The sequence below is a fragment of the Podarcis filfolensis genome, assembly GCF_964270895.1.
Source record: "Podarcis filfolensis genome assembly, chromosome: Z".
NCBI lineage: Eukaryota > Metazoa > Chordata > Lepidosauria > Squamata > Lacertidae > Podarcis > Podarcis filfolensis.
In genome coordinates this window covers 38,189,441-38,214,446 of record NC_139617.1, presented here as the reverse complement: position 1 = coordinate 38,214,446, position 25,006 = coordinate 38,189,441, and the positions used below count along the sequence as shown (strand labels likewise).

At 42.3% G+C, this 25,006-nt stretch overlaps 1 protein-coding gene across 25 annotated transcripts in view; it reads right to left on the bottom strand.

Moving 5' to 3' along the window:
• Positions 1-25,006, bottom strand: part of GAPVD1 (GTPase activating protein and VPS9 domains 1) — a 50,497-nt gene that overhangs the window by 20,267 nt on the left and 5,224 nt on the right. For 6 of the 25 annotated variants that reach the window (XR_014543986.1, XR_014543989.1, XR_014543990.1 and 3 more), the window contains 10 exons: positions 17,130-17,349; positions 15,839-16,682; positions 12,119-12,205; positions 11,155-11,289; positions 10,862-11,051; positions 6,405-6,565; positions 5,366-5,432; positions 4,886-5,014; positions 3,371-3,544; positions 1,525-1,665 (listed from right to left, as the gene is read on the bottom strand). Coding sequence is in view for 18 of the 25 variants with exons in the window: in XM_083596915.1 (XP_083453041.1) it covers positions 1,525-1,665; positions 3,371-3,544; positions 4,886-5,014; positions 5,366-5,432; positions 6,405-6,565; positions 10,862-11,051; positions 11,155-11,289; positions 12,119-12,205; positions 15,839-16,682; positions 17,130-17,314 (2,113 nt within the window). In the remaining 7 variants the exon portion in view is untranslated. Of the gene's footprint in view, positions 1-648; positions 714-1,524; positions 1,666-3,370; positions 3,545-4,885; positions 5,015-5,302; positions 5,433-6,404; positions 6,566-9,162; positions 9,244-10,861; positions 11,052-11,154; positions 11,290-12,118; positions 12,206-15,838; positions 16,683-17,129; positions 17,350-18,606; positions 18,682-24,558; positions 24,804-25,006 lie in introns of those variants that run through there. The other 19 variants (XR_014543987.1, XR_014543992.1, XM_083596922.1 and 16 more) reach the window with 12 other exon arrangements.

Sequence of the window (25,006 nt, the reverse complement as noted above, 5' to 3'; positions counted from 1 at the left end):
GAGACCAGGTTACTTAAAACACTGCCTTATCCCTTATACACCCGCAGACCACTGCAGTCCGCAGGAGAATCTCTCCTGCAAGTTACAAAAATCTCAAAAGCTCACTCCACAATAACGCAGAGCAGGGCTTTTAGTGCGGCTTCCCCATTCTGTGGAATAAAAAGCACCCACATTCTGCCCTTTCTGGAAATAACGGAAGTTATTTTTGTTCTGATGGGCTTCCCCAGGTGAATAAATGATCGTTTACTATGAGTGTCCACTTGTCATGGTTTTAGCCTTGTTTTATATGTATTTGTGTTTTTTATGATATGTGTAAATCACCTTTGGACAGTGTTTTAGTAGATTAATAAATATACAGCTATTTATTAATATAGCACCCTCAGCAAAAAACACATTACAGAATTTCATAGGCAGCAGACAGGTCCCTGGCCTGGAAAGAGCTTACAGATCTAACAGGGGTGGAGAGAGGGTGGGGGGGGGAAGAGATGGATAGAGGCACCTGCAGCTCCATGTGCTTATTTTATTTAACAAATTTTATAATCCTGCTTACTAGAAGAATAGACCTCTAAGCAGAGTACATGACAGTCTCAAGTGTTAATTTAAAATTTCAATAAAAGCACATATCAACAGGCTACATAAATAAATAAAAAATACAATAAAAAGTCAGTAATTTTGAAGCATACCTACTAAAATCACGTGCCTGGGCAGGATTGCTGGAACAAAAAAGGTTTTAGCAGGCACCGAAAACAGTACAATGAAGGTATGCCTGCCTAATGTGCATGGGAGGGAGTTCCAAAGCACAGGTGCCGCCACCCTTGAAGCTTAAGGTTTAAATTAATTAAAGTAGGTTTAAAGGAATGAAGACAAAGAGAAACAGTTCTGTGTCCAGCTCTGGGAAAGAGTTCCAAGCACAGAGAGCACAGAAATGTTTAAGGAAGCAAAAGACCTCCAGCAGCCAAGGGTGGTAAGAGTCAAAGGAACAGAGGCCATAGGCAAGAATGTAATTGGAAACAAAGGCCAAGAAGAGATGGAGAAACGTCATGGAGAACATTTAAAGTTAATGACAAGGGACCATGTCCAACATTATTCCTGCTCAGAGTAGACCCATTGAAACAGCTGGGTGTGACCATCTTAGCTTTGTTAATCTCTATGGGTCTACTCTAAGTAGAACTTAGCTGGACAGAATCCAGAGATTCTGCCAGATATGAAAGGGATTGGAAGGTAGGGAAGGATTGTTTATTTTATTTTGTATAATGTTTTGGCACAGTTGTCCCCAAGCAGTGTACAGGAGACCCACAATAAGACTAAAAATGCGTTAAAACTATAATATCAATTTAAAAGCCTGCTGGATTTTTTTTAAGTCTCCAGTAAGAAGTTCAACAGAGAAGGGAAGTTCAATATGGAAATGAAGTTCAAGTTTCCTTAACCAAAGAAACCAGAATGTAGCATTCCTTTCATAATTACAGCCCTGCTTGTGTGGGACATACAGACAAATCAGTTATCTTTAAAGCTGAGGAGTCTAACCTGAATCACTTGGTAGCACTTCAACGCTCCAAGCTTCACTGGTGGTTTCCGAGATGGTTGAGCCTGTGCAGGGGTCAAAAAGCACCGATCCTGAACCAGGCAAACACAGCAAGCTTCCCAGCATATTCTCAGCTGCGGCACCTGAGGAAGCAACCCACAAATTGTTAACGGCAGGAAGGTACCCAAAGGCAATTACATCTACCCTTTATCCCTTATGTTAGCTCTGAAAGGATCCATTTTCTGGCTGTCCAGTGGCGAATGTGCAAGAGGCAAAAACCTTATCCACCTGGAAAACATTAAGTTGCTCCTATTCTCACTAAGGGGATGCGGGTGGCGCTGTGGGTTAAACCACAGAGCTTAGGACTTGCTGATCAGAAGGTCGGCGGTTCGAATCCCCACGACGGGGTGAGCTCCCGTTGCTCGGTCCCTGCTCCTGCCAACCTAGCAGTTCGAAACATGTAAAGTGCAAGTAGATAAATAGGTCTCGCTCCGGCGGGAAGATGAACGGCATTTCTGTGTGCTGCTCTGGATCACCAGAAGCAGCTTAGTCATGCTGGCCACATGACCTGGAAGCTGTACGCTGGCTCCCTCGGCCAATAAAGCGAGATGAGCGCTGCAACCCCAGAGTCGGTCACGACTGGACCTAATGGTCAGGGGTCCCTTTACCTTTATTCTCACTAAACAATATGGGCCACCACCCATGAGAAGCTTGCAATCTTTTAAGAATGTAAGAAGTGCCCTGCTGGATCAGGCAAATGGCCCATCTAGCACAGCATTCCGGTCTCACAGTGGCAAGCCAGATGCCTGTCGGAAATTTGCAAGGAGGATCCAAGCACAAGAGCATTCTCCCCTCCTGATGTTTCCAGCTAACTGGAATTCAGAAGGATTACTGCCTCCAACTGTGGAGGCAGAATATAGCTATCATGGCTAGCAGCCATTTACAGCCCTCTCCTCCAATGGATTTGTCTAATCCTCTTTAACGTCATCCAAGTTGGTGGCCTCCACTGCTTCTGTGAGAATTAGTTCCAAAGTTTAACTCTGCAGTGCATAAGGAAATACTTTCTTTTATCCATCCTGATTCTTCAACATTCACCTTTACTGGATGTCCACATGAGTTACCCAGATTTCATGTATTACTCAAATTGCATGGCTCCTTCCCACATCATCATCTGTAGGGTTGAAGTGGGCCACTGGCAATGGAAGTGACCACACAATGAGCTCCTGCTTATTACACTTACACCCTGCTCTTCCTATAGAATGCTAAGGGAAATGTCTATGCAGCTCTCTATTGGTTCTTCCATCTAAGCAAATCCTGACTAAACCTGAGTAGCTGTAACCATGTTACTATATCAGGTGCTGTCAAAACCATGCATCATACATTTAGCACTGCGAGGCAAAACAACCTTCTGGGGAACTGTAGTAAAGCACTCCATGCAGAGAATCCTTTAACCCAGTCTGTAAATCACATGAATATGCTTTAAATGGGCTCCTCTGCTCCTCCCTGCTAGCACTGGGAGGAAAGAAAGTGCAACCCATAAACTGATGTTACATCTGGACAAGATAACAGTTTTGCTTTGCTCCCCAGAAGCCATGATCTATAGCCAAGATTTGTTCTCAACCTGCTGATCATAATTTGTTAACAGGTGTTTCCTAACTTTGAACGGTTGCAAGATACTTCCTGACTTAAGTAAATGTATAGTTTCAACCTTAAAGCATGGTAACAATTGTGCAGTGCGCTCTTTTTGGGTACCTGCTTCAAAACACACATCCAAATACAGAGTGCAGGCACCTCACTGCTTTGCAGAAGGACCAGTGTTTTTCTTGCATCAAACAGCAAACCGGTTACCTGCAATTTCCTGCAAGCGGTCCTCGTCAATATTTGGATCGAAGTCGCTCCCTAGAACATCAGTGCTCCAGGTCTCGCTCACAGTCTCAGAGATGTCCCTGTCATCTGTTAACCCCATCATGTCACGGATCTCAAATTTACGGAGCTTATCATCAAGGTTATCCTGAGTGGTTGCTATTGTAAAAAGATCAGAGTTTGGTTAAAACACTTTGCATCCCCACACAATTATTTCATAGCTTGTGTTTTTAAAGGTGGGGAACTGAGGTAAACATGAGGCAGGATGACCACATAAAAAGAAGACAGAAGGCTTATTGAACCTTTAACAGAAGCAGGAATTTTGGCAGGCATAGCTTATCACACAGGGATGAGGGGGGAAATCATCTGCCAGAATTCCCCCTTCCACTCAACTGTTCCAGATACAAGATCAGTGTCCTTCTTTGTATTTGATCATCCCTGGAAAGAGAAGGACAATGCATAGGTAAAGAAGAAATCCAGAGAAAGTGGGTTGTACCCAGTGCTGCTGTTACTCCAAGTTAGAAACACTGAAATTAATGTACACAGTTCACTTAGGAACATCAATTTCAATGGGTCTAGGTTCAAGTAGAACTTGGTTGGAGACAACCCATTTTAGCATCTAAACCATCTTTCACCATACTTGAGTAGACCACAGTTGAAGCAGCCAACTCTAGGCTTCCATCCATTGCATGCATCAAAACCATTAGCTCCCAAGGTATTAGGAAGGGCACAAGTAGCACACTCTGTTTACAAACATGAAGCAAGCACACACACGTGACCGGTCTGCATGTCAGAATATGGTTTACTGCAACCATGCAGTCTCCTGAAGACAAGCTTGCACCTGCTTTACTTCCTGGGCTTTTCAGGTCAGTGCAGGTTGTCCACATACTGAAACTGTGCTTTATGTTTTCCTCTTTAATCATGACCTGCAACTTGGGGGGTGGGGAGGAGGACAATGTACACTGCCCTAGGCTTCTTATAGAGTAAAAGCGGGAATAAGTTCCAAGTTTGCTTATTTTCCTAATGCTTTCCCACCCCCTTTAATTTTGCACTGTGTCTTTTTAGATACAGTGGAACCTCGGTTTTTGAATGTAATCCGTTCCATTCAACTTCCAAAATGTTCAAAAACAGAGGATCAAAGGGCTGTCAGCAAGTTCAATGGGGAAAATTGAGAAACGTGCCTTGGAAGCCATTCGACTTCCGAAGCGCGTTCAAAAATGGAAGCATTCACTTTCGGGTTTTCGGCGTCCGGCAGCCGAGACGTTCAGCAGCCAAGACGTTTGAAAACCAAGGTTTGACTATAATAAATTTGAGAGCAGTGACTGATCACTGGTATTAGCAAGTCACTTTTTTGCCATTGGCATTTGTAAGATTTTTTGTGTGTGTGAAGAGTGGGATTAAAAAATCTTTTAAACTAACTAAATAGGCATAAGCCAAAAAAGGCAGTGAGTTCAGCATCTGCGAGCTACGCCTTGGGCTGTGTTGATTGTCAGCACTAACCTTGCTCATGCTCCAGCAGTTGCAGGGCTTCCACCCCATTGCTCCCTGATGGGCCGCCTGCACCAAGTTCGGACACAGATTCCCCCTCCAAGTCCAACGATGACACAGAATTGGAGCGATTTGAAGGGCCTGTTGGAAAGAGATGGTGCTATTTAGCCTGATCTCCCCGCACCCAGTAAGAGGAAATATACACCCAACTAAATGCAACCAGGAACCAGACAGAAGTCATTAGACAAGGTGATCAAAAAGAAAACTGCACCAAAAAGTTATATATAAAAAAAACACCAAAACATTATTGGCCAATGGAATGAGCAGCTATCACAGCATTTACAACAGTGGCTGAGATACAAAGCACACACCAGCTACAATGAACAGAAGCTCCTATTAAATATTGCCTGACAGACAAGAGGCCATCACCTTCAGATATTCCTTCCAGATTATCACTGCAGAGGGAAAAGCGCAAGGTTTTATCAGGTTTACCGTGGAGTTTGGTTTCATCAACAGGGACATCTCCTTGCCCTCCGTCAGCAAGCTGCATGTTTAAAACCTAGGAAAAGGGGGGTGGGGGTGGTCAGCATTTTGGTCATGGATTGACAGTCAAGAAAAAATTATTCTTTGCCAAATACCTTTAAGCCAGAATTTTTAACTTAGAGTCTCTCTGGCTTCTAGTGCCATCAAACTTTTGGGAGTGTAGCGATTTGGTATCAGAACTGCTTCTCCAATTTGTTTGGAGTCATTAGAACATAGCAGAAATCACATACTAAATTAAACTGTCTATATTTAAGAAATAATAGATGTATATTCACTAAATATGGCAAATACAGAGCTATCATTTTTGCCAAGTGCTTGTGAAGCCCATAATAAATCTAACATTTACATCACAGGATCCTTTACATCATCTTCTTCACCTTCACATCGGGGGTGGGGAGATGAGGAGGTGAATCATCAAGTTGCCATGTGTCTATCTTAACATTTATTGTCCTGAATATAGAAGTGATAGGCACCTCACCCAGAAAGCCCACATCCAGCAACTGTTCAGATGTCACATGAAATCATGGTTTACTGTGACATGAATGAGCCCTCTCATATGGCTGAAGGAAGGAGCTCATAAGCTTTTGCTTCTGGTTACCCACAGCTTGTTGTGTTTAACCCAAAACTTATTTTGGGTTCAAATAACAAGTTATTATGAACTTTTTTTAAAAAAAAAAGTCATCTTCAAAGTACAATTTCTTAAACTGGCTTGCTTAAACTAAACATTGTTAATGCTGACCATGGTTTGTGGGTCCAGACAATATATACTAACTGCAGTTAACCAAACCCATATGTGAAAGAAGTACTACTTCATGTTTGCTGAAAGCTGGATCAAGGAGGGGCAGATACGTGTTTGCTGTTGGAAAACAGCTGTTAATGTTTTCATAGTTCCACAGCACCTAGTACTATCTGAATTTAAGGTAGCATCCTGTGCTGCACAGCACCTACTTCCACCTACACAGATCTCAAAGCCTCGCTGGGTCAATACCTCGTTTTCTGACATCATTCCTGGAGTTATTTGGGGCCCAGTCCCGAGGGAAATAACCAATACTTCTTCTGGTTGAACTTCTTGTATCGTCTCCTGAGAGAATCCATCATGGTCTGCATGCTGGTCCACTTGAATATTCGATCGGCTCCGGCTTCGGGTAGCTGGAACATTTTAGGGGGGTTGTTTTATAAAGGATTTTTTTGACTGGCAAAAATGCAAGATCCATACAATAGGGTGATGCTTAATACAAGCATGCTGAGCAAAAGGCAAAAATGGCTTTGAAAGACTGGCACGAAGTGGTGCTATATGATGCCACCCTCCAGCTGTTGAGAAAAGTATGTGCAAGGGAGGGTTGCCTTGCAAGCATCAAGCCAGCACACTGAGCCTTCAGGAAGAAGGGTCAAGGAAAGCCTTACATGTACACCTGCCCTCTGGCTACCAGGCATTAACCACAGTAGTTTATATGTCTCATAGATCTTCCAACAGTCCTGTGGACAGAAGCTTTATACATTAATTGTGCAGAAGATGCTTTACTGGCAGGTGGGTTTTGCCACATCTGAGTGCTACAGGGAGCAAGAGGAAAAATCCCTGCCAAAATCCCTGCTTCTGTGTAATTACTCAAGACACAGGGGCATCTTGTCCAACCATCCAAAGGGGGAACAAAGCTCTTCTTGCATTGTTTACCAGTCCCTTTTGTAAAATCACTAGGGAGGCATAAGTAGGAATTCAGTTACTCCTACTTCCCTGGTTTTTGTTCATGCTTTATTCTCAGGAAAGACAAAGTGTCTGTCGTTACATCTCCTCTGCCCTAATGCAACACAATCTCTGGTAAAATGTCCAGAGGGCACCAGGTTGGTGGAAAAATAGCTGCCTTGCAGTGGTTAAAGAAGAAATATCTCCCCAGTGTTTGGACTGCTGGTAGGGAGAAAATAGTCAGGATCCCCCATAAAAATGGGTTAAATATCTTTAATGGAGTTACCCCAATGAGAGATAATTAGTTCCTAGATACAAGTAATGAAATAGCCAGTGTCTCTTCACAACTTGAAGCAAATGTATGGGAAAGGAAAGGGCCTTCCTCTCACAGCAAGGGGAAAAAGTCACACTGGCAGCATTCAGATCCTGCTATTTAGACAGCTGCTCGAAGAACTCCATGCCAAAAACCACAGTATTACCAAGAATGAGGGCCCCGTATCTTGGGTAATATCTAAATGCAGACATAGCACCAGAAAGAGTCCCAAACCAGCCAAGCATAAACCGAGGGGGGGGGTGCAGAAAAATCTTACATTTCCTCTGCCCCCGTCCAAAAAAAAAGAAATCAAGCTCTTTTCAAAAAATAAAATGCATAACATTGGAATAAAGCATAAAATGCTTCAAACAGAAACACAGAAACTTTCAGAACTTTTACTACATTAAGACAGACTTCTATATACACAACACAGAACAAAATGCATGATGGAATTTCAAGTCTACATCCCTGCTGGAGTTCCATTCCAGACAAGGATGACTCTCTAATTCTTGCAAGATGGCAAGTTTACACAGACCAGCAAAAGTAAGTGGTATTCTTTTTGCTTGAACGGAACCATTTCACGCAGCAAGAGAGTTATATGTTTGAACATTCCCCAGGTTTTTTTTAAAGTCTATCTGTAGAAAGATAATACATCTGCAAGGTTAGACTCAACTCTTCCACCTCACATGCCAATTTTCAAGGTACAGGGCGTTTGGGGGTTTTTTTACAGGGTGACATGTACCGGTAAATATGAAGAAAAAAAACCACCCCATTCCATCTGTAACATTAACACTTGAATTTGCCAGTTGCATAAACTATCCCAAAGGGTAGCTGGTCATCACAACTGAGAAGTTAAACCATTTTTGTCAACGCTCTGCCTTGAGGATGTTTTTGAAAGCTGAGGATAATACATTTTTCAATAATAATAATAATAATAATAATAATAATAATAATAATAATAATAGAAAGGCATCTAGAGAATAGGTTGCTGTTATTTAGAAAGACTTAAAAGGAAAAAATGCACATGATGATTCAAAACCAGCTAGGCATAAATGAAGTTTACATGCAAGAAGGTTGTCCCCAGGAATGTTGGTCTTGGAAAATTATGAGGATGATAGACCACAAGAATTCAACAGCCCAGGGAGTGTTTGAACTCTTCTTTGGGTTGTGATCAAAGGTTTAAGGTATGGTGGATTTCTTCAATATACACACAATTGTGATGTTTGAGGCAGCTTCACTTGATCAGCTGCCACTGGGGGACCTAAATGCCTAGAAATTAAGCCATGTTCTCAGAGGGAAAGCATGTCTCCATTATCAGAGGTGGATGCCTAATTCAGCGAGAAGAACAGGGTGCCTATTCTCTAGCAAACTATTTGAACACTGCACAAACACTTTTGACACATTATTTTTACATCTCTTCACATGTAGACTATCAAAGCATATAATATAATTACCACCACAAAAGGTCCATGCAGGATTCTGACCCAATATTCAGAACCAGCGGACTCCTTTCCACCGCCCCCTTGCACAAATCTTAAAAGTCAAGATCCTAAGTCAGAGTTTCATTCATGCACAAAGACTTTCCAACACTTTCTAGATATAAAAAGCTTTAAAAACAGAAAGCAAGCTTCTGAACAGAACAAAAGGAAGATGCCTTTCTTTTAAAAAAGCAGCTGGTGTGGACACAGACGTGCAAGGCAACAGCATGGCTTTGCAGAAACACTGAGAAAGAGGAAGGATTCAGTTACCCACCAAATGGGGTTACAAGGTTTATGTGAGCTGTCAGGTTGGTGGCAGACGTATCCCAGGCAGTGATGGCTGCCAACTGTTGTCCTTGAGTGGACAGCGTTAAAAAAGAAACACAGGTCAAGCCATTGGGAGGAGATAAAACATGGTTCAGTTGTAAAATAAGCACATAATACAAATGCCTCATTTGGAGTGAGGTGGAGGAGTCAATAATTATTTGAGACTGTGAGGTTCTGGCTTTACAACAATTCAAGTGCAGCTTTGTGTAAGGCTGTGTGTCAACCGCAATTTGGCATGGATGCAGAAAATCCAAAGAATGCAATACTGGGAGCAGAAATCGTCGTATTGAGTATATACAGAGATATTTTTAGGGAAAGTTACTACGCTTCCTGATTGTGAAGACATACTTGCAAACATGTCTGTAGAGATCTCAGAAGCCAGAAGAGATGCTAAATGTCTAGCAGACATAACAAGCTGAGTCCAGTTCCCCTTTTAGTTATTTGCCCTTCTCCTTGACTATTGTTATTTAAAGTTATAAGTTGCTTTTTGTACAAAAGTAACTCAAACAACTTACAGCAATGGAATAAATCATGTAAAAGTTGTGCAAGTAAGCATTTCTGAACTTTACCCCTACCCTCCTGTCAACTGCACAATGTACACAGCCCTGAACATATAGCAGGAAGAATAGCAGCCCACCACAAAAAAATGCTTAATTTCCTATTTAAAAATGAGTCAGTTACTATGACAGGCTGTGCCATCAATGAACTGAAGAGAGGCATTTTTAAGTAAGCAAATCAACAGGAATAGAGAGTTGGGATAATGTGCATTTGCTGCTTAGGCTTTGGAACGAAACAGGTACATATACAAGCCTTCCACAACCTGCTTTCCCCCAGATGTTTTAGACTACAATTCCCATCAGCCCCCGACAGTGCAATTCTCCTACACTAAAGAAAGGTATCACCCTGTTTGTCTTGTTGGCATTTATTGAAGGCCTCCCTTTTTCAACAAGTATTTTAAGTGGATCTTTACCCCAGTCTGTATCCCTACTAGATTTGAAAATGGGTATTTTACATATGAAATGAAGAGATCTAAATAGAGATCAATTAAATAGAGATTTATTTGTGGCGCAGCATCCCTTTTGCTTGTATTTATTTCTGATTCAGATTTGTCATGGCCAATGGCAAGTACAATAAAGCTATTTTGATTGGATACACTAAGAAAGGATTGGATAAATGAATTTTTAAAAAAACTTTAAGAAATAAATCCTATTGGTCAGGGAAGAAGGGTGTTATAGTTCAACACATCAGGAGGGCTCTGGGTTAGAAAAGGTTGGTGTATACAGTGGTACCTCATGTTACAAACGCTTCAGTTTACAAACATTTTGGGTTACAAACTCCACTAACCCGGAAGTAGTACCCTGGATTGAGAACTTGCCCCAGGATGAGAACAGAAATCGCGGCGCAGCAGCAGCGGGAGGCCCCATTAGTGAAAGTGCGCCTCAAGTTAAGAACAGTTTCAGGTTAAGAACAGACCTCCGGAACAAATTAAGTTTGTAACCCGAGGTACCACTGTACCTTAAAACCCAAGTGACTGACACTAGTCAAGGGGACTCCACTGTCCTAAAGCAAAAGAGGCAGAGGAAAGCATCCGAAAACAGAGCTGGGAAAAGATATCATGCAAAAGCCTGACCCTTGACCTTCCTCACCTATAGGCAGCCGGTTTTTCTTGTTTGCTGGTGTGGTGGCAGGGGAAAGCTGTGGGGTGTTGTATGGGGTCATCTCCAGGCTGCTGCTTTTCCCTGGCTTGTTCTGGGGCAAGTTTAACAGCAGGTTTTCCAGAGCCATGCGGTCCTCCTTCAGCTGGTCGCCTGACATGACGTTCCGCATAAAGCTGACCTAAAAAAAGTGTGCGATGTTAAAAGAAGGCAGCAAAGCAGACCCCCAGCACAGACACTTTGACTTGTCTCCTCCTGCAGCCCAAAAGGAGTTGGATATTTACCAGGCCAGTGAGCTGGCTATGGGTCATGTAAACCACAGTTCTACTCAGCCCTTCCAAAAGGTTCACCGAGGACATGGGTGGAGTCTCTACTGCCCGTCCGCCAATGACAACGTCCAAGAAGGCAGCCACACAACCCTGCAAGGAAAAAATTGGAGGGGGGGGACGGACAAGTGAGCTGTTTCAATACAAGCACTTCAACAAGAGACCTGTACATCCCTACAAAGTGGGTAGACGATATAGAGATACACACACAGATACAGAAAGAATTTAGGACCTTTTGTTTGTATTTGTTTTAAACTGATTTTAGTATTGTATTTTAAATTGCTGTAACCCACACTGGGACCTTTGTTTATTTTATTTTATTGTTATATTTATTTCATTTATATCCCACCTTTTTCTCCAAGGAACTTAAGGTGGCATACATAGTTCTACATCTCCACATTTAATCCCCAAAGCAAGCCAGAGATGTAGGTTGGGCTGAGAGGTAGTGACTGGCCCAAGATCACACCCAATCAGCTACATGGCTCTGTGGGAATTTAAACCCAGGTTTCCCAGGTCCTAGTCCAACACTCTTGATCCCTACACTACACTGCTTCTTCACTTATGGTGAAAGGCAGGTAAGAAATTGAAAATTGTTATATTATTATTTTAAACATGCAGCAAGAATAGAAGCAGGTCTACATTTTTAATAGTTAAGAAAAAAAGCCACCAATATATGCCAAAGCACACTTCTTCATACAGGTTCCTTGAAACTCATTTACATTTAATAGCGGCTTTTGCACACTACAGATTCTATTAAGGGGAAGTGCCATTTGCTACTTCCTCTTAAGGTTGCAATTTGCTCACTTGAATCTCTTCACAGTCATAACAAAAGTCTATTTGCAGGTGCCTTTTCAAAAATTATACAGAATGAGAAAAACACTGGCATGCACAGAGATACAAGTTCAATAGCTTTGGCTCTTACTTTGTCGAATTTACCCAGGTAACTCTTTGTGCGGGGGTCTCCTTCTTCAGAACTGGTCATGGCCAGCTGCTGCAAAAGTCTCCCAACCTAACAATGAGAAACAAGTTAAAGACAGGATTGCAATACTACCACAAAGAAAGAAAGCCGCCTCCACCCTCTAAGTTGAAACTGGATGAAAAATAACTATTCATACTCAGCTTGCACAAAGTCTGAGACATTACAACAACAATTTTCTTTCCAAAAATTAAAAACAATTACATGGAAAAGTTCCACAGCAAAATGCCTATACAGAACTTCAATTTCCCTTACAAAAACTTTGTAGCTTTGTAGCTTTGCTTCATCTCAGGTGGAACCTACACACATATAAAAACTGTTCTGAAAATGCTTTTTTAAAAAGCGTTTTTAAAAATACATTGAATTTCCCATAAAGCTCACCATCACCATCTGGTGTCACACTGTATATTCCACTTAAAATGTTTTATTTGCAGCTGTACAGCTGAGTCCTCAGTGGCAAGAACAGTTGTGGGAACCTGGAATGTTTGCAAACTAATTTATCTGCTAAGCCACAGTTCCCAGCCTGAATTAAACTTGCTCATTCTATTTCCATCCATACTTAACAGGTGCCAAAAGATGGTTTTCACATAAACATGGAATAATCATCTGGCAATAAATATGGCATCCATGAAAATCTCAGCTTTTATCATCTAGAGTTGGGATGAACCAAAAATCCATCAAAACCAACCAAGCATCTATCCATCAACCTGCACTGAACCCATAAACATATAAACACACAAAATCCCAGTTTGTCTTTTGTGTCTTGCTGAACTTGCTGAACTGCAGGGTGTCAGCTTCTCCTGCAGAGGGCATTCACAGACAGGAAACCTAGTATGACAAGGACCTTGCAGGAGCAGGAAGATAACAGGTCAATATCAAAAAGTGTCCATTTGTGTGCCTACAGGAGGCATTGAATTCTACAGTACAAAGCAGAAGGCTGTAATTGAAGCAGGTGTAAAGATTGTACCACAATTCATTTTTCAACTGCAGCCCTTTTCATGAGTAAAGAAGCAAGAAATTCTTGGTGGGGAGAGAAGAAAACACACACACACAGTTATACCAGTGGGCATCCAGCTATACCAAAAATAAAGGACAGGCCTCTGACAGCTGCAGGGATCAGACTGTTTATCTAGTGAATGCTTAGAAACTAGTGGGCCAGCTACAGCAGGTTGGCATCGCTCTGTACACAAGTCCCTCCTTCTTCCATTCCTGCTCTTCTCTGAATACTAGACAACACCTGACCACCAAAATCTGATCTTACGCCTTCATGCATTCTACACTGCAACACCCATGCTAATTCCCTCCCCCACAAAAGCAGGATGGGTAATGCAAAAGTAACACACGCTTGTATGTTGTGTGATGTGTGCTCTGTAGAACTAGGACTACCCTGAATATCCATGAAGTTTCTTAAACAGCACAAGGTGTTGTGTGCTAGGTATAACAAAACAAAAAAGTTCTTACCTCCAGAAACTATCTCAAATAGGGCCAGGGTCACAAAACAAATAAGCAAATAGATCACTAACCTAGTTGCCAGCTAAAGGAGAAATGTCTATGTGTCTTTCAATTGTGCCCAGTCTTCACATGCCTAGAACTACCACTCTAAACGTATAACATACACCACCTCTCCCTCTTAAGATCATTCAGAACTGTAACAAAGCTTTAGGCACTTGTAACTTTCCCCTTCACAGCTCCGCTCTGTCTCTCATTTCCACCTTGTTCCTTGGGAGCAGAGATCTATGCTGTCCAAGGAACTCTCCACAAAGTGTTGTCTACATTGATGGTGCTGTATGAACACCAGCATTTTATAGCTGGTCAGCATGGCACAAATTAGACTGGCACACTAACTGTCCTTGGAAGGCAAGGAACAACCCAGAAAATGTAAATTTCGCTGAAGGTAGCAAAGGGTAGTCCAAGTAGCAGGGCTATTGGTGGATCTCTTGATTTTGCCCAAAGGGTACGATGAAGTTGTTCTCTCCTAGCTTACAATAACATCAAAACAACAAATGCTTTTCAGTCCTCAGTTGTGTATTTAAAAGTATCCTCCTTGTAAAGTATATTGTCTTTTAAACACAGACCTATCACTTCTACTGTATACACACACTTTCCTTGTAATGGACACTGTAAAACCACATCCCTCTTAAAAATTCAAACTTTTTACAATAAAGTGGTTATTTGAGCTCAATTGCTCAGGGGTAGGTAGCACTGGGAGAAATAACAGTCAACATCACCTTATCTCAACAAATGAAAAATACTCTGGTAGCACAACTGTAAATAAAATAAAGCAACTTGGATGCTGTCCCAGTTCTTTTAAGCAAAGAAGAAAGATGCACACTATGACAGTTGAGATATCTGCAATATAAGCAGGGCTGGAAAGGCCACTTCAAGTACCTGGGCCCCTAAAAAAAATTATAATGGCAGCTAGAAATTTTATTTTACTTTTGTCCTAGTCTATATAGGGTTGATGAATAACAACCTAACTGTAGGAATCTGAAAACAGCCTAGGGCATGCGGAGGCAAACTAAGACCGAGGGCCGGATCCAGCCCAATCACCTTCTAAATCCAGCCTGCGGAAGGTCTGGGAATCAGCGGGTTTTTACACGAGTAGAATGTGTCTTTTTATTTAAAATGCATCTCTGGGTTATCTGTGGGGGCATAGGAATTCGTTCGTATTTTTTTTCTAAAATATAGTCCGGCCCCCTACAAGGTCTGAGGGACAGTGGACCGGCCCCTGCTGAAAAAGTTTGCTGACCCCTGGCCTAGGGTAAGGGTTTGTAAGCATTCATTCTTGCAGCAAATGAGGACAGCCATTCTTCACACTTCTGGCGTGGCTTTAAGCAGTGGGAGTTCCCCTCCAGCCTTGCCATTCGTATGAAAAGTTAGAAACCCATCTGCTTGTACAGTAAAGTACTGCACAAGAAACTTTTTACTTTATTGGAAATATTGCAAGATTTTGGCCTTATGTTTTATTTCTGTATTATATTGTTGTATTTATGTTGTATGTGAATGTGATTGTTAAATAAGGAATTACACTGCAAAATAAAGTTATTTCCTCAAGTTTGTGTAGCATTTGCTTCTCTGGCTCCTAGTCATCTGACATAGCTTTTCCTCTAGACAAAGTCCAGAACAGCTAACAGCTCACAAAATAACATTTGGCCAGAGAAAACTATGAACCACCAGCTAACAGGAAGGCTGAAGAGGCTGCCTGCAAACAACTGGTCTCACCACTAGCAGGCAGAAAAGGGGGACACAGCACCAAGAATGGAAAAAGATGGATTAAAAAGGTATGCAGGGCAGCTTTCCCCAACCCTGTGCCCTACAGGTGTTCTAAATTACAATTTATATCAGCACAACTGGGCTGAGGGAAGGTATAGTCCAAAAAACCTGCAAAAGCACCAGGTTGGTACAGGGGTTTTGGGGGGGGGCCAAAGTTTCTGAATTACCCTGGCATTTTTACTGCACTATTCCTCTTGACAACATTCATCCACAAGTCTGCTTTCTGAGCTAAAGAGGATCAAGAATGCCTAACCTGCCCCCCCAAAAAAAACCTTAAAGTACACTTTGTTTCTTAGACACAACACCTTTCTCTATTTTCTTCTTGGTACTACAGACTAATACAGCAACACTATGAGAGGGAGAGAATATATATTTTTGAAGACCTGCTTATACCTGCATTAGGTTGAACCTTGCCACTTCATTGATTGGGGCATCAGAAATAATCCCATACTGCTCTGGGTTGACCACGGCAGGACAAATGAAGCAAGTCAAGAGAAGGTCCGTGCACATGGCTCTCACTTCTCCGACATCAAGCCTGTCCACACACGAGAGCGTTTTGTACATCTGGGATACAATCCACCGTAAGCTGTGTGGGAAGCAGTAGGTGTTCTGCTTGAGGTAGCCAATGAACTTATTCACCAGGGCCACCAGCTTGGCCTCGTTGGATTCTACCATCTCCTGAACTTTCTGCCTGAACTTTTCTGTGCCCTTTTCCCCAAAGAGCTTCTCCTGCTGGGTGGGTGAGAAGCGGTCAATTAATTTGCTGGGGTCGGTTTCCAGGTGGTCTTCATCTTCAACCAACAGCTGCATAATGGGCTCGTGCAAAGTGGCAGTGAGGAAGAGCTTGGCTGAAAAGAGCCCCTCAGAAAAGAGTTTGAACAGAATGCTGAATGCGCAGGTGCCTCTCCTTAGGAGCCGTCTGGGATTATCACTTTCCTTGAGTTCAAATTCAATCAAGTAGCGCAAGACTTGGAGGAGGTAGCTTTCGTCTTCTGGCATAATGCAGTTGCCATAGATGGAGGTGAAGACGGTGTGAATGACGCTCTGTGTGTTCTCCTGGTTGAGCTTCTCTCCAGCAACCAGGCACGATGCAATAAGGCGAGGGTTTTCGCGCAGCCTGTTAAGGAATTCTCCATAGGCTGTCTCCTGAAAGCCCAACTGCTTGTACCCATCCACAAACAGTGTATCCTCCAAGACCTTGGCATGCTGGCAGCATTCAGCCGGTGAAGCTTCCGCGCTAGGAAAATATAAATATATATAGAAACCATTTAGATCACCCAAAATCTTAACTTCTCAAAGTCACAAAAAAATCAATGGAAAGAGAAACATCCTAATTTTGCTGAGTATATCCACCCACCCACCCACCCACACACACACACACACACACACACTTAGAGAGAATCTCCTAAATATTAAGATCTCAAAGTCCCATCTATGAAGAGACGGCCACCAACTCAAGACACAGGTAAGTCTTCTCAGTGGTTGCAAGAAGGCTATAAAATACACGCCCAATTACATCCCTTTGACTCAGCTCAAAGCTATGTTTTCTTTAGGCTTGCTCAAAAGTTTTGTGCAACTTGAAAGCTTACATTTGCAATGTGTGATTTCTGCAGTGTTTCAGTGCACAAAGCACTGTCCAATTTCAGATATTAGCATTTCTATTTCTGTATGTACCAGCAGTTACCTTGTTATGATTAGCCGGTCCAAGTTAATCCTCTGCTGCTTCGAAATCCATGCCGTGCGATACAGCTTTTCAGCAGTCTTCAGCACCTCAGCATTCAATCTCTGAATCAGCTGCTTTTCGGAGTTCACATAGAGCCGTTCCTGCTTGAGGTGATGGGCCAACGTGTGAATGTCCAGCTTCACCATCTTTGAAAGAGGGCAGCAAGACGTTGGGTGACTTGCTGTGAAGGAGAAACAGAATGAGATCCATGAACAAGGAAGTGTTACACTGTGTTCAGTCAATCCATGGTACACTGATTGAATGAACCTGGAGCCACACAGTGGCTAGCATGATTTGGCAGAATTAGCTGGGATATGCCAACCTCAAGCACCCTCTCACCCCTTTAACTAAGAAGCTAGGGAACCTGTCAGGTTCAGTTTATCAAATCTAGGCAGCAACAGCAACATAATGATTCAATACCTGGCTTCTCCAGAAATTAAAAAGTGAAGAGAATAAAAATGTAATTCTGAAGCAGCCCAAGTATCAAGTTGGGTGTGAAAGATATGGAATGAAGCAGCAGTTTCTGCAAGTATAATTGCATCAGGGAACCCAGCTGCAAAACTGAACACACCTCAAAAATAATTGTACATGAATTAGGCAGTTCAGCGTTTTCTTCAAGGGAGAGCAGAAAGAAGAAAAATGGGCTCAATGCTGCCATGGCTTGCTGGCTTTCAGGTAATTACATTATCCTCATGGAAGCATTAGCCTTTAAGAAAAGTAAGACACTGTGCACTCTCCACTGTCTCAACCAAGACCCACCCCACCCCCAAAAAATGTCCAACAAATCAACCAGCCACATAAAACATTTAAAGCTGACCAGGAGGTCAAATGTTTTACCACATTTTTACCACATGTTTTACCGCATCAGATTTTCTATCCAACTAAGTTGTACTAAGAGATGACCCTCTAAAATTAATCTGTCTAAGATAGTCAAATGTCCATTTTTTTTCAATGGGTAGGTAGAGAGTAGGACTAACAGTGGGTACAAACATGTGTGATCCTGGGGGCCCCAGCTAGCTCAAAATGTCTGGCTGCTTGAAGCTGAAAATCCAAAATCTGCCTAGCCCCACTCCACCAATTAATATACAGGATAATATACTGGGAAGACCACAGCAGGTTCTCCACTGAAATGGTGTGGGAACTGTGCTAAAGCTCTACTGTGCCACTACTCATTTCAAAGGATACTGTCTTCCTGTTCAAGCCCCGCTGAAACTTATGGGAGCAAGGATTTATTTTTCTACCCCAGATGAGGTTGGAGTCTTTCACTCCAGAACCCTTCAAAGTGCTCAAAACTCACCATCTGCCTTGCCTCACTGTAAGACCACTTCTGTTGGGGCCTCAGCTTTTGAAAGACAAAAAAACTGAGCCCTGGCTCCATAAGCTAAGCGTTCTCCCACTCCCCAGCTTTTAAAAAAAAATCCCCATCTCCCATGTTCACCTGTACGTCTGCCCATTAGAGTCCAGAACCACAAGACACCAATCCTGTGTTGCTTTGGAAGTGTTTAAAAGTTGGCTGCGTGAATAAAAGTGATACTTGAATTCAGTGAAATGGGAAGCCCAAGGGGAATTAAAAAAAAAAAAAAATACTGTCAAGATGACTGTGTGCTTTGGTCTCACTTTCACTGTTGCCTAAGTAGATATTGAGAGAACAGTCTGCTCTGGAAAATCCTCTCACTAAGTAAGAATAATCGCTACAGTCCAGATATGGCAGTCCATGGCAGTTCCTTCTGTCATCAGGTTTCCAAAACAAACATTACAAATGGTTTTACATGCTGCACTTGTGTTATGCTAGAAAAATAGTTGACTATACACTTGTTTTTAAACAGAGAGTGGCATGAAATGTGTTGGCAGATTCTTTTAAAAAAAAGAACATAGTACAACCACAGTATCAGTTAAGGAGTTCAACTAAAAAGGGGGAAATATCTATTTGGGAATTTTGCATGAAAATCTGTAATAATTTGCTTTTGCATTGTTCATATTTTGCATTCAAAAGCCGAAAACAACCACCACCTTGCACTATAGCACTGTCAGACGACCTCAGCACCAAAAAGACAACCCAAGATTAGTTTTTTTAATGCACACAATCCAGAAGGCCGTAAATACATTAGGCCGCATCCATAAAGAGCTTTTGCTCTTCGCAACTGACAGTGTAATGGATTTCTACCACTTGTGATTCTCAACTAGTTTTCTTCAGAATTGCCTCACTGAAGTCTTCTTGACTAGAGTATGGGAGACTAACATTTCAAGCACAATTATGTGACGCACTAGGACAATACATTCAAAGCCTTCAACCTCCAGGGAGGTTCCTCTTCAATAAGCTCAAAGAATCGCACCATGTTCCTGAAGAACAGTTTGAAAACCACTACACTGTGCAAATAAATCTGTACTTAAGATAAGGTGCCTGATGCATGTCCCAAACGTAAGAATCAGAGACTACATTCTAACAATATGTTAAGCACTACAGATGACTTTCTAAAATGATCCCAAAGGCATAAAAAGGATGGCCAATATGATGCCCTATAGCAGGCATGTCCAACAGGTAGATCGTGATCTACCAGTAGATCACTGGACGTCTGTGGTAGATCACTGGTGAATCATTGGCTCCCCCCAAGAAGCTGAACAACTGCGGCTCTCCTTAAAAAAGCTCAACCTTTTACCTCCGCACTGAAAAAACTCAACTTTGACCCAGACCCCCCTAAAATGGGTCTTCCTCCTTCCTAAAAAAAGCTAAACAACTTTGACCTGAACCCCCCCAAAAAGGGGTTAGATCACTGCCAGTTTTTAACTCTGAGTAGACTGCAGTCTCTTGGGAGTTGTCCACCCCTGCCAACTAAGGCAAACTAAGGCCCGGGGGGCACATCCGGCCCAATCGCCTTCTAAATCAGGCCTGCAGATGGTCCGGAATCAGTGTGTTCTTACACGAGTAGAATGTCCCCTTTTATTTAAAATGCATCTCTGGGTTATTTCTGGGGCATAGGAATTCGTTCATTTTTTTCCTCCAAAATATAGTCTGCCCCCCCACAAGGTGTGAGGGACAGTGGATCGGCCCCCTGCTGAAAAAGTTTGCTGACCCCTGCCCTATAGATCTTGTTGCAGACCAAGCATATCCAATGGCAGTGCTTTATTTCTATCCCATACCACTGCTGTTTGCCTGCTCGCACCCACCCCCACCTCTCCCAATTGCACCCTTGCCTGTTGTGGCCACCATTTTCCGCAGCAGCAGGCACAGCCTCCCGGTGTGGCCCTTTTATGATCACCAAAGCATCTTCCAGGAAGGCGCTTGACAATTGTAAAAGGGTCACGTCAAACCTTGGGGTCTGCCGCAACCTTTTTACGATCGGCAAGCACCTGCTTGGAAGATGCTATGGGCAATCATTAAAGGACTGCGCCAAAGCACTTCCAGGAGGTTGTGCCTGCTGCCATGAAAAAAGCGGCAGCAGCAGGCAAGGAAAAAATAGGTGGTGGTATGGCGTACCGGTGTGTACAGCCTCAAAACAAGCACTGGCCAATGGACCAGGATGATAAGAGTTGTAGTCCAACAATATCTAGAAGGTATCACTTTGGCTACCTTTGGCACAGATTCACAGTAAGTTACCAAAAAATTATTACAGATTGTATTTCTCTTGGGGATAAGCCCTAGAGCTGTCATCTATTAGGAACCTAGGATCTCATTCGCAGTATCATCCTGGTAAAAAAAAATAATAATTTGAACCTGCCATTCTGATGTGTTTTCCACATGTGGGGTCACTTTAAGAAAGTCACTCTGCAACAGCTAAGCTAACATTCCACTGGGACTGAACTCTTGGCACAGATTTATTAAGATTTATGTCCCACTTCCAGTAGAAAACCACTGAAGCAGCTATGAATAACTTCAAGCATTTATTTATACATTTTACTGCACATTGTAATGCTGGTTTTGCAGGGGCATCACAGCTGCTCATGCAAGAAGATATGAACCAGCAGAACTATTTTGGATTCACTATAATCAACAGTTTAAATTCTATGCAGACATAAGAAACTATAGAACGTCAGCAGCCACTGGTATTTAGGCACATGGATTCCGATAAGCTCCCAAGTACCAGTTCTGATATTCCACTCCAGTTATCACCTTAAACACGCAAGTACAGATTCTGGATTTAAAATAGTCAAAGACATGAGCCTTCCTCACCACATCAGAAAGGTCACATGAGTATTGGAACTGCAAGTATCTCACCAAACTCAAACTGGCCCCAAACACCAGCGGACAAAGGATTTAAAAAAAAAAAAAATCAGGAGATGCCCTCCTTGCAATATGACAAAACCAAAGAAATGTGGAGCTTGGCAAATGTTGAAAACAGAACAATACAGCACTGGTGACACCTCAAAGCACTCAAAATTTATCCACTTTTGACAGCTTGGTACAAAATGACATCAAAAGAGGAGGGAAAGGGCTTTTCTGCATTTACAGATCAAATATCACTAAAAAAGAGAGCTAAATGAGATAATTCAAGCCTGCCAGGCTTTCTCAGCCTCTAGAGCCTAGTAGTATGAGGCATGCTGGACATACAATGGAGCAGCCCACACAGGACTTGGTTGATCCTGCAGTTCAAGAGGAGCTGCTTTTAAAAGCCTGTGCTAATTGATATAAAAATTTCAGCAAAAAAAAATCCAGCCATTATTGTGACAGGTGGGCATGTGGAAAGAGAGGGTGCTTATTACTTATATTCAGTGTCACCTACATATATGGTACCTTACAAACTTTCATAGGCAAAAAAATACAGTCCCTGCCCATCTTATAAGGGGACAATGGGGAAAGAAGGAGTGGGGTGGGAGAATATAGGTAGGGAGGATATGGGCAAATGCATTTAAAACTTGGCTACAGTCAGGGATGAGGATTAAAGGGATATACTGCAGGACTTGGAAGAAAAAGCTGGTAGTGAGGGCTAAACCTCCTATCCTGAGGGGATGGGGGGGGGAAGGCGCAAGTGTCTTCAAAGCTCAGTGCTTCACTGAGGGAATGAATGGCAGCTACTCCCTTACATATGATAAACTAAAGGGTCCAATAAGGCACCCTATAGAGGAGAGGCTAACTCTGCTCTGCCCTTGGTAATGCCCACCCAATCAAACTTGATTCTATCACCCCATTCTGGGGTTCTAATTTATTGGTCCCTCCATAGAGGGAGTGAATTTTCAGAACTGTGACAGATAAAGGCTTAGACAGAAATGCTTCTGAATCCCATTTTCTAGAAACCACAGGAAGGGAGAGTGCTCTTATAATTGGGTCCTGCTTGCAACTCATTGCCACTTGAGAACAGGATGCTGGATTAGACAGGTCACTGGCCTGATCCAGCAGGCTGTTATAATTATTACTCTTCCTCCCACCCCTTTCCCCTTAAGAAAACCCTCCAAAAGCTATGTTCCCTCAACTCCTGGAAAGCCTTCTGCTTTGTGTTAACATGGCCATAGCAGTCAATACTGTATAAGATTTACTTACCAATGCAGAAATGGTCACATCAAATACAAAGCAGACCAAGGCAAAGCAGTGTCAATACTAATCTGTCTATATCAAAATATATTTAAGACGAACCTGAAACAATCACCTACTCCTGTGTTACAGCTGAAATGAAAAATAGCCTCTACTTCCTACGGTGCTATTCCATGTTAGTTCTACTCAGAACTGATCCACTGAAGTCAATGGACAGGACTGATTTAGGTTCATTAGAACTTTGTTGGATAAGCTTAATATCCATAGTAACTAAAAACACTTTAAACATGTTTTTTTAAAAGATTAATTTGGGATTGGGTCCTAGCCAAAGCAGTCACCTTTCTGAGTAAAAGACAGCTTCCTTATTAAACAAGCACTACCAAAATACTAGCCTGTTAAATACATTAGGCTTAAAAATCAGGTGGCCACCTGGCTACCTGCAGCATCAAGGAACTGCCATGAGAAAAACAAGGTAAGGAAAACACTGGCAAACAGGAATGGAGTTGGTGCTTTTATACTGTAAACATGTACCAATGACTAATACAGGTATATGGTAGCAGGCTGACTATTAAGTTGTGCAGACTTATTTGCAAGGGTAAGATACATGGATGAACTGACATTTATAAACACCCAGATTGATGAAGGTCAGTGGGTTTGCTTTTGCAGGGTGGTTGTCAGGGCTGGACAGAATCTCACAGGCACCCAATCTGAATAGTTCACCTTGAACTTTGATGCTGGCTCCTATGAACCCCATTTCCCCCTCCATTAGCCCTGTTGGCAATCTGCCCATTGGCAAGGTTTACTATTTCTATACAGAGCCACTTGTAATTGTCCAGTACTAAAGTGCAGAGGATGTCTGGCTAATGCAGTCAGAATCCTGAGCAGGGATAGTATGATTAATCCTTTAAAAGAGGATTAGCCATGATGGCTATGTTCTACCTCCACTATCATGACTCTGAATACCAGTTACTGGGTGAGCAGAAGGATGCTGCACTGAAGTGCAACTTGCAGGTTTCCCACAGGAATCTGTTGAGCCACTGTGAAAACAGGATGCTGCACTGGATAGGCCACTGGCCTGCTCCAGCAGATTCTTCTTATGTTCTGGTATTAGTAGTATATTGACATATAAAGTATCTCCAAGTGACTTACCAAGTTGTAAAGCAAAGCATGGAACACACACACAAAAACCAGGTTGCATCCAGTATACTAATAATAATCACTCAGTTGGTACAGCATGAGACTCTAAATCTCAGGGCTGTGGGTTCTAGCCCCACAATGGGCAAAGATTCCTGCCCTGCAGAAAGCTGAATTAGATTACCCTCATGGTCCATTCCAACTCTACGATTCTGATGTTGGATCTACTTAGAGAAGACCCACTGAAATTAATATACTGATAAACTAATGTAGGTATATTAATTTCAATGCATCTACTGTGAGTAGAACTTAATTGTATACAACTTCAACTGCCAAACAATAACCCATAAAACAGCAACAAAAACATACCATCAATAGACAGCATAATCACAGAAAGATGCTAGTGTCCACTATGCAGGGCCAAGAAAAACCTGGGCATCTAGATTCTTTGCTAGCAGAACTCAAGAAAACAGATATCCATATTCCAGCAAAGATGTCTAAATATTTTCTTCTGACACCATGCAAAGGAACCTGAAAATATTTTTCCAGGCCTGCAGTTTCGAGCTCAGGATTCTGTACATTTCCATATGGTTAGAGTAAGAATGAAAGCAGAAAAACCACTTAAAAACAGGATGCGATAATAGGGTGTAATACAGTCAAATTAAAGTCCGCTGAATTCAACTGAATAATTTAAGCTCATCCTGGACAGAGAGAGAGAGAGAATACAGTAAAAGTATTAAGTGTAAACAATACAAATGCATACAGAATTTTTTTTAAAAAAGATAGTGGTACCTTGGTTCTCGAACTTAATCCGTTCCAGGAGTCTGTTCGACCCCTGAAACCGCTCGAAAACCAAGGCGTGGATTCCAATTGGCTGCAGGAGCTTCCTGCACTCAAGTAGAAGCAGCGGAAGCCACGTCAGACGTTCGGCTTCCGAAAAACGTTCACAAACCAGAACATTCACTTCCAGGTTTGCAGCGTTCGGGAGCCAATTTGTTCAGGAGCCAAGCCATTTGAGTACCAAGGTACCACTGTACACTGAGGAGGAAAACCTGAAAGCAATTGAGAATGCAATGCACATTTTTAAAAGGGGGTGAGTCAATTCAGTTCACAATAAAGTCTCTCCACATGTTTATCCATAAAACAGGGGGTTTAGTGGGCTGTTTGATTAACATAGGAGAAAAACCATGTCAAATAAAGAATATCTTTTTAATGAACAGTTAAGGACTCTCCACTTAGA